Source organism: Notothenia coriiceps, unplaced genomic scaffold (genome assembly GCF_000735185.1).
Source record: "Notothenia coriiceps isolate Sejong01 unplaced genomic scaffold, NC01 NC01_scaffold00038254, whole genome shotgun sequence".
NCBI classification, from domain to species: Eukaryota; Metazoa; Chordata; class Actinopteri; order Perciformes; family Nototheniidae; genus Notothenia; species Notothenia coriiceps.
The window spans coordinates 1-10,270 of record NW_011370955.1 but is presented as its reverse complement, the minus strand read 5'-3'; the positions used below and the strand labels follow the sequence as shown (position 1 = coordinate 10,270).

At 38.5% G+C, this 10,270-nt stretch overlaps 2 protein-coding genes across 2 annotated transcripts; one reads left to right on the top strand and one right to left on the bottom strand.

The window, feature by feature from the left end:
• Nucleotides 1–1,098: 1,098 nt before the first annotated feature.
• Nucleotides 1,099–3,519, top strand: LOC104968119 (zinc finger protein 358-like; the record flags this gene model as incomplete). The annotated part of the gene is made up of 1 exon (XM_010797691.1): nucleotides 1,099–3,519. A coding segment is annotated over one exon (1,023 nt), but the record flags the coding sequence as incomplete, so codon positions are not given.
• Nucleotides 3,520–5,335: 1,816 nt separating this feature from the next.
• Nucleotides 5,336–9,425, bottom strand: LOC104968118 (double C2-like domain-containing protein beta). Its single transcript, XM_010797690.1, has 3 exons — nucleotides 9,309–9,425; nucleotides 7,810–7,906; nucleotides 5,336–6,666 (listed from the first exon to the last, which is right to left on the bottom strand). The coding sequence occupies exons 1-3, from the start codon at nucleotides 9,423–9,425 to the stop codon at nucleotides 6,530–6,532; spliced, it is 351 nt and encodes a 116-aa protein (XP_010795992.1). The 3' UTR covers nucleotides 5,336–6,529.
• Nucleotides 9,426–10,270: the final 845 nt, after the last annotated feature.

Here is a 10,270-nt window from a genome sequence, read left to right as displayed (position 1 = left end):
GAATATTTTGTGTTAATGTTATGAAATGTTTTTTCATAAATGATGCGGTAAGCAGGAGGACAGAATTACGTCTAAACTGACGCCGTTTTGCATTTCTATAGGTTGTAGATACGAGCATGGTTTTATATAGTATCACGTTTAATCGTGTTTTATGCTGTTTGCCAAGACTTGATAAGTCGCTCGTAAAACACAGGAGGTATGGAAACTAAGAACACCATATGTGGTCAATTGTACAGCTAATATAACACAACACATTAGTTGCATTTCCTTTAACTGGTGGATTATGGATATATAGTTGCTGATCGACAGCTGGAACACAAACTACCAAATACAAACAAATAATTCAGATCCAGTCGTCATGACTCCACTCCGGAAGGATTCCCTGATCATTTCTTAGTTTCTCATCAAGGGGGGTCTCCTGTCTCCGGTGCAAACACACTGCCTGAGGAAGGTTAGGCTGTGTATTTATTTTGTCATGAACCTTTTTCGGACCACTTATTTATTTATTTTGGTAACGATCCGACCTCCATGCTGCTACTCTGGTTCAAACTGCATCCACCAAACAATATGATTTATCTCGACCTCCCCAAAATAACCGAAATCTGACACCCGTGTGAGATGACTGTTTTAGCCGTTCTGTCGTCATTTCCTGCGATCTTCTTCATGCAGTCAGTCAAAATGAATGAATGAATGGGCGTTTCTTTGACTATTTATAGGCAAATATGGGCGTTACGTGAAGCCCGCAAAAGCTGCGCCGCATTTCAAGTTGATAGTCATTTATAAAGGGAAACCGGCGTAGGACGTGCCGCACGCAAGTCCTACGCCGGTACGCAGTGTTTTATAAATCGGAAAATGTCAGTGCGTATTGATTTGCTTTGTCCTACGTAAGCAACCTTCACACGTGAATCCTACGCAAGGCTTTATAAATGAGGCCCCTGGTGACTTAAAATCAATGCAGTGTTGTATTACTACACTGGACAAGTAGGACACACCTCTTTTATTAGATTTGCTTTTATTTATATGCATATTTGTATGATTGTTCATCATTTTAACAGCACACAAAATGAGTGCCTAGTGTGAGATGACTAGTTAAAGTAGGGGGGAGAGAGAGGGACTGGTTTAACCTTACAAGGTTGTTATCACTACCATACATTCCCTTACATTTGTGGTGCCAATGCAAGCATTTCTTTATTATCTTCAATCTTTGTTTCTGTGGTTCCAGGGTCCACCGGGTCCAGTCTTGGGTTAGAGTCTCCGGAGCAGAGAAGCTGTGATCCAGAGCCGCGGTCCCGCTCCAAGGAGCCCGATTCCCCCCTGAACCAGCAGGGTGTTTCTGTGGAGAGGGAGACGTGCCCCCTGCAAAATTGGAAACCTGCTGATGCCTTGGAGCCCACACTGAAGCCGGACCCTCAGACGAAGGATGCCTCACCCCTTCCTAGTTACTCTTCCTCGGCCCCTAACATTCAAATTGAAGTCCCTCTGCTGAGCGAGGAGCCCCAGGCCCTGCCTCTGATTAAAAGTGAGGCTGGGGACCACACACTGAGTGAACCTGAGTCTCTGCAGGAGCAGGCAGCTGTCAGGAGCAGGACGGTGTTGGTGCGTGTGGACAGAGAGGAGGCTCACAGAAACAGGGAGTGCTCTCCGGAGAGACTCGCAGGAGATGAAGGTGCAGCTGCGGGTTACATCCCTGAGCTCGTGCACCGCTGCCCCCGCTGCGGCGAGGCGTTTGGCCATGCCGGCAGCCTGCGACTGCACCTGGAGCAGAAGAGGAAGACCTACGCCTGCGACTGGTGTTGCAAGTCCTTCGCTCAGTCGGCCGACCTGCGGCGCCACCTGCGCACGCACACGGGGGAGCGGCCGCACCGCTGCACCTTCTGCTCCAAGAGCTTCAGCCAGAGGGGGAACCTGCGGCGCCACCTGCGCATCCACACGGGGGAGCGGCCGTACAGCTGCCCCTACTGCTGCCGCACCTTCAGCGACGGAGACACCATGAAGAAGCACAAGCGCACGCACTCGGGGGAGAAACCGTACAGCTGCGAGCAATGCTCCAAATCCTTTAGCAGCGCCAGTGGGCTGCATATACACTTAAAGAAGGACATGTGCTACGCGGCTAACACCTGATGGGCAGCTACAGCAAAGACATGCACATATGCATAGAGTGCTGCAGGGATGAGACCTTAATCCCTGAATTTAGTGAGCATTCTATGACTTCCTGTTCTCATTTATTTCTAAAAAGATTAATTTAAATGTTCACCTTGCCGTGGTCCATAATGCTGCATACATAAACACAGTTAGATGAATTCCCGTGGAAGGCTTTCATGTGCCTTAAAAACAGCCGTGCTAACAAGTTGCTAAATGGGACGACTATCATCACGCCGAACATTAGCAGCCTTTAGCTTAGCGACGGTGACTTGAAGTCATGTGACCGTACTGTAGTTCCTCTATAGCCTAACATTAGCTTTTTACTTCTGGAGATTGTATTTACGCTTTTAAAATCGTAAACATGTTAATACGTGGATATTATCCTGCTTAACAAAATGTGTAAGTATCAATAACATTTGTTAGTCACAGATTTAATTTTTTGCATTGTCTTTTTGTGAAGAGAACCAGGCAGATGCTAACTTCAGCGTCAGACTACAAAAATACATGAATCCTGCAATTCTCTATATATATTTATTCTAAGTAAAGGACGTAAGCATTACAAGCCTGTCGGATATATAAAATGGTGGATCTCTAAATATATATATTTATCTATTATTGGATTTATAACATATTTATATTGATAATTAAAATCTGCCAAGTAACTAACTCATCAATAACAACTACAACATTTTTAAATAAAATAATGAATAGAAGAATAAAACTGACCCTCACATTTTGCATCAAAAAGTAAATAATCAAAGAATTGCCAGTTAATTATCTTTTACGTTGTTATTTAAATTATAAAATAGCAAATGAAGAACATATTTGAGTGAAGTACACATACCTGTAAATTGAATATGTAGCCTCTATATATCTATCCTGCTGGCTTGTGATGCACCGGATGATGAAATGAATTTTACATTCCTGTCTTTACTTTTCCTCTGATTCCTCCTGCTAACGGTCTTTAATGCACTTTTTTTGGTTTTACTCTGAAAGGAACAGGAAGAAGTCTATAGGCAGCTACACAGTCGCACTTATGTCATCCCTGCATTATTATGTATTTATTTATATTTCTTAAGTTGGGACCCTCCAGTGTAACACCACACTAAAATATAAAAATATTATTTATTTCCTTTTCTTTTTATCAATGTATAAACTATGTCTGATCTCACGCCACAATATTTTTTTTTGGAGATTGTGATTGGAAATGCAGATATGATGTTAGATAGTAGATTTGTGCTATTTCACAGAAAAACCAGAAAACGTGTGTTAGCAGATACAGTTATGTGTGTAGATCTTTACTGTGGGATTATTAGTATTTTGTATTGAGGTAAAAATTATCTTTTTTTAGAAAAATAAATGTTCAGTCAAACTGTTCTCGAAAAAGTTTATTTCTAATAAAGTTGTACATTTAGAGTCGTGCACACTGACCCCTTTACCTTATTGACTTTTGATGCTCTCACTCACTTAAGGTTCAGTACTGATCATTTGTATTTAATACATCATCAATTTTTCCTCCTGTCTATTATTTTGTTCTCCAGCACACATTTTTTTTGTCTTGTTTTTTTTCTCCCAAAAATTAAACCAAACGTTCTACATTTTCAAGTTTCAGAAAGAAAAATAAATTATTAATATTGCAGATTTAAAATACAAAAACTAAATAAGGACTGCTTCAAGGAGAAAATAAAGTTGAATTAATTAAAGTCTCAAATTGTTTTAAAAAATAAATTCTTACTTGGAAACGGCTTTTGCTGTGAGAAATGTATTTCCTGTCTAGTACATATTACAATACATTTCCCCCAAAATATATATAAAACATTGTAATAAAAGACCCAAATACTCTACTTTGACTTATTCAATGACTTTCTGCAGCAGACCTTTGGTGAAGAGAGACGCCTTACAAAAGCTGCACCAGGATGAATGGCCTGAAAAGATCTGGACACAAGAATAAAATGAAACAAAAAAAAAGATATAAATGTATATTTTAAATGTGTTTTTCTATTTAAACAGTATCGACAAATGGCACAGACATAAAGCAGAAATTAAAGTTCATATGAAAAGCTGTATTTTGTTCTCCTGTCATTATTAATTGAAACATATATGCTTTTTGCTACAAGTTTGAACGAAATAGCTGCTTTTGTTGAACCTTTTTTTTGGTGCAGCTGCAGTGCTCCTCTCCGGCTGCAGGGGGCAGCAGTGACACACTACACTGTGGCTGTGTTGCATTCCAAATGTCTTTTATTGATTGTACATAAAACACCTGATAGAAATGTAAGAACAACTTTAAAGCACAAGATCATTGGAAACAACAGTTCTACGATATGTATACTCATATAGATATCGTATAGAAAGCCACACTTGTACATTCATACAGTCGTGCATAAAAGAAGAAGAACACTGTAAACAGAAGAATCCCAACATGTACCTGAATGCCTCATCATGTCTCAACATTTGGAAAACAGGCAGCATGAGTATAGAGATATAAATATCAACATATATCATCATGCAACACCAAGGAAGAACCACTTTATTCATAAATCATCAGCATCATGGCAACAAAAGGATGCACAACGTCTGTTTTCACTCTTTAGAGGAGGAATATGAAGGAAACTCAGATGATATATCAGGTTTAGACCCAAATGAGCAACATGACACCTGCACAGGTTTAAATTGATGCTGCAGATGAGAAATATTGTATATGTTTATGTTGGCTACGCCCCTGCCTCAAAACAGCTATCATAAAATCATGTTTAGCAAAGGTAACTTGGCAAATAAAATAAAAATGTGAATTGATAAAAATTGTTTTACTCATACACTTTTTACCATAACATGCAATAGAACTTTATATTACTTTCCCCATGCAATGTGCATTGGTGTTAAAAAAAAGCATATTTACGTATTACTTTTTCAATATCATTTGCATTGGTGAACAAATAACTCTTTTAAATATTTTACTGAATTTAATGTAAAATGAGCTTTTTACATCATGTGCATTGATGTTAATATATATTGATGTTTAATGCTTTATAAAACATATCTTACTTTTAATGTAAGTCTATTGGGCCCTGGTGTACTTAAGTAAACATAGTTCTACTTAGGTGAGGAAATACACGTTATTAGTAAAATCCTGCATTCACCGTCTTACTTAAAAGTACAAATGTACCAGCATCAACGTATACTTAGTAAAAGTACTCATTATACAGATCATGTATATATTTCACAGTGTTCAATTTAAAAAAGGAGTCAGTTGGAAAACATTTTCATGTTCTTCTAAAAACATGGTTGTGCTTTAATATTTTTTGAAGTCAAGTACTTTTACTTTAGTAAGATTATGAATGTAGGATGTTAACTTTTAACAGAGTATTTTTACAACAAAGTAGCCTATTGCTTCTTTTAACTGGTGTAAATGTACAGAAGTACCGTACCTAAGTACACATTCTAAATTGTCTGCTACTTTATACTCCACCACTTGTATTTAATAACTGTTGTTCCCAGTTAGTTGGCAGATTACTTGCAGAATGAATGACCAGATTTGATAAGGTCTGGGTGCTATAGAATGGTGCAGAAACGAGTCCTCAAACCCAGAGAAGACATATCATTTTACCACTGGTTCCCTTGTCTTGGAGTAAACGGTTATTTTAACGTGTTTGTGGTTATATGCCTGAAATAAGGTCTGTGGTTAAAACAAGAGTTTTTCATGATTTGTTCTACGACATAAAATACATCAGTAATCAGCCTACTCAAGCAGTAATGTTCGTTAACAGCCTAGCGTTAGCTTTTTACTTCTGCCGATTGCATTTATGCTTCGAAAATCACAAAGTGGTGTTAATGTGGAGATTTCCATGCTAAACAAAACGTGTTAAGTAGGCTATCATGAATGTGTGTTTGCCCCACAACTTATTTTCAGCAATATACCAATATCCGATGGGAAAATCCGATTGCTCTGTCTAGGGAACCCTTTGCAATGCCAACTTTCGGGTCAGTCTACACAAATACGCTGAATACACCATGAACATAAGGACTATAATAAAAGAAGTGTACTTGTTAAAACGGTTTGGCTCATTTGAAGCTAATGTTGCAGGATTCTTGCTGTTCTAGGTTTGTATCTTCATGTTTGGTTGCATTTATATGAAGTCGCTTTGGAAAAAAGCGTTGGCTCAATGAAATGTAATGTAAAGTTCAATCAAAGCTTTTTCTTAAACAAAACATGCATTCGAATTTCTGCAGCTGTGGTTTCTCTGAATGTGTGCGTCAGTGTCTGATCCTGTGATATCTGCTGCTGATGTTTATGGAGCTTCTTCTCACTAATGAAGGCACACCATCACTTCCTCTAATTTCCAGCGGCTTCCCGTGGTGAAGCTGCTGCAGAGCATGTCCCCCCCCCATGTTAGTCGTGGCTGAGGGTGCGGGGCAGCTCGTTGCTCAGGATGTGCCAGCGCTCCACCCTCCGGCCCGGGCTCTTCAGGCAGTCGGTCCAGTGACGGAGGCCGTCGCCCTGCGAGTGTCCGCTCAGACACACCCCACCTGCACACAGAGGGAGGAGTGTTGGTGTCAGGAAACACTCGTCTGCAGTTTCACAGGACAGCTGAATATTTATTACAGCCAGTGGGGGAAGGTTACCAACTTCATTTCATTAATCAAATAAAAAAATATTATTATTTTAAAAAATATTAAAAAATATATTGTTTTACATTTAAAAATAATCTTTAAATATATAATATATGATATATATATGATATTACCCTAAAGTTTAACTCAATCTTTCCTTCAATTTGTTATTTTCTTTTATAAATGTTTTAATTGATGTAGAAATGTAATATCTAGTTATTGTATATCATTTATAGTTTCTAATTACATGATAGCTTTAATCTTTGCCTTTATTTTAGAAGTCAACAGTCATTGGTGGTAAATAACTCAATGTATTACTTTAAAAACTTTATAATCTCTTTTGTCTCACTTCTTAAAAGTTGCAAAACTCTTCTTACTTTTATTACATTTTAAATAATGTATTCAGCTTTTTTATTTCCATTCTTTCTTTTATTGTTTGTTGTCGTTAAAAATTTATAAATATGGCAAGATGAAAAATAAGTGACAAGTTGTAATTTAAATAATTGCAATAAAAAATGCCACAAAAATATAATGAAAGATTTCCCTTTTGGAACCAACTTCCATCCAAATCAATAATGCCAAACTTTCATTCGTTTCTCAAAAAATAATTCATCCAGTTATGCATTTAATAAGTGTTATTAATAATGGATGTCAAAAGTCTAAGTCACACCTTTTCAGTCAATATTCTTTCTGTAGTCTGTCACTTCAAACTTACTTCAGGAGACCAAACAGTGACCAAGCAGGTTCAATTCACCCTGAACTGAAATGATCAGCCCCTCCAGAGCTCTTTATTCCCATCATTAACAAGAATATTATGATGATAATAAACAGACACTGAGGAGCAGATTGTAACATAGTAAACATTGAAATGCTTCGACTGAACAGCTTTGCTGACACTAACGAGCCAGGTGTGAGAGGTTTATGAATATTTACAGATCTGTTTTGTGATCATTTCTTCAGACGTTCAGCACTCTTGCATGAAAACATTTTGTTGTTCTCAAAGAGGCCTCCTGGTTCAGAGGGAGTTTCCCTACATTCCTGTGACGGTCGGGGTCTCACCTATGAAGTCGTTGGAGCGTCCCAGGTCGTAGTCCCACACCGTCACCTCCAGCGACTTGTTGGAGAGCTCAGACAGCGAGATCTCGTAGAAAAACTCCTGCAGGGAGAGGCAGATTTAAAAACACCATGAGGTCAACCATAAGACAATGTGTGGTGATATTCTACACATCTGTATACACGTTTATTGTTATTGTCATATATCTTAGAACGACCTGCCTGAGGAGATCAGGGTTACAAAATCTGTCAGCTCTTTTAAGTCGCTTATTAAAAACTCAAATGTGATTTGACTTTTAGTCTCATTTTATTTTTCATTTATTCTTGATCCATGTATTTTTGGTTTATTATCTTCTATGTGTTTTACGTGTGTATGTTATATAACATATTTTTATGCATGTGAAAGCAATTGGTAACTATGTTTTGAAAGGTGCTATATGCATAACATTTATCATTGTTATTATTATTATTATTAGTAGTAGTAGTAGTAGTAGTAGTAGTGAATGTAATCTTTCTGGATGAAATGTTGTCATGGTTCAGGTGGAAATTGAATGTAGAACCAAATTTTAAAAAGTAATTAGTAACATAAGTATGAGGGCGGTGGTGGTCACCAGTTCGAGTCCCGGAAAGACCAAGTGCTACCGAGGTGTCCCTGAGCAAGGCACCGTTCCCTACACTGCTCCCGGGCGCCGTACATAATGGCAGCCCACTGCTCCTAACACTAGGATGGGTCAAATGCAGAATGTAAATGTCCCCTCTGTGGGACTATTAAGGGTATATAAATAAATAAATAAATACAAATAAAAGTTATTAGCCCCTTCCCCTGTGAATATTTTCTATCCAGAATTATTCAGAAGATCATATTATAAAAGGCAACATATAAAGTTTATGCTCTTTCATGACCATTGGCTTTCAGACAAGAGTACCAGCTTCAAATGAATGATTTCCTAATGGAGTTTGGTGAACAGATGCTAAATCAGCGTGTGGCTCACACTGTTTCACTACATGTTCCTTCATTACCATGAACACACTGTCATTTATTTTGAGCACACACCCCATCCTACTGACAAATGTGGATTAATGCACCGCAGGAAATAGTCCCCAACAAATGTCCTCTATACAAAATACAAAACACACTGAACAGCTGCTTTATTTCACGAGTTTTAAACAACAGACCTGTAGATGTAAACCTCTTAAAGGGAACGATGGAGCAGTTCATTTTTTAACCAATCACAGGAGAAAAAGAGTTAAGGAGTTAAGAAATAATAGGCTTCTTGCACTTATCAGCTAGCTAGTGTATTCCGATGTTCATCTGTCTGTTGGGCAGCACTGGTTTATACAGCTCACAGTGATTACATATCTTGTAAGGGACATGGACGACTGTAAAGGAAATTTAAAAGTGTTTTCTGACATTTCTTCTCACAAGTCTTTGAGGGACAAACATCGGAGAGGTCTTGTGGTTTTAGAACCATATCATGCAGCGGTGCAGAAGGGAGGGGTCTTACCTCTTTGAATTCAGGGTTGAGGGTTTTTTTCATCACAGCTGTTTTGTGCTTGGATTTCTTCTGTATGTCGGGCTTCAGGTATCTTACAGCAGGAGCAGAGAAGAAGAAAAAGCACATCAGTTTGTTTTATATATTGTGTATTAAAGGTTCCCTAGTATCCTCTTTTTCAACAATATATTATAGATCTCAGATATATACAAAACATGTCTCTGAAGTGTTTGAAATGCCAAACAGCTCATTGTAGCATGCCATATACCCTTCTTTTTCAGCTTTACTTTTCAGTAGATTTAAATGCTAATGAGCTGCTGCTGCTGCTAGCCACGCCCCTCTGAGAGATGATTTGTAAAAAAACAAACAGTGGTGCTCTAGGAGGAGATTCAGGTGATAAGGTGGGCTGGTGTTTCCACGACCGCAGGATATGTCTTCCGACATGGTTGTTTAAGAAATGAGAAGCTACTCCCCACATCAGCTACGGTTCAATAACTTGTTGCCAGCGGAAACATATTATTCACTGAAATGAATTCAAAATTCAAATGAATTCAAATGGATTCTGCTCACATCAGAGCAGTGACTTGCAGATATTTTACTTTCATGAAAAGCTGAATATTTGCATCATATTTTGCTATGGGCCTAATGACGAAGCCACTAATTAGACACAAACACAGCGCAGTGGAAGTGATGCGGAGTGTTTCATTTAAGCACAGTTCCACTCCTCAGGAAACCCATCGGCTCCCTGCGGGATCTTTCTCATCCTGCAGTCTGATGAAATCATGTAACTTCATCATTAATACAACAGGAATTCATAATAAAGTCAGTTTTAGATCAGTGTACACACACACACACACACACACACACGGACACACACACACACACACACACACACACACACACACACACACACACACACACACACACACACACACACACACAACCCTCGACGACACACACACAAACACACACAC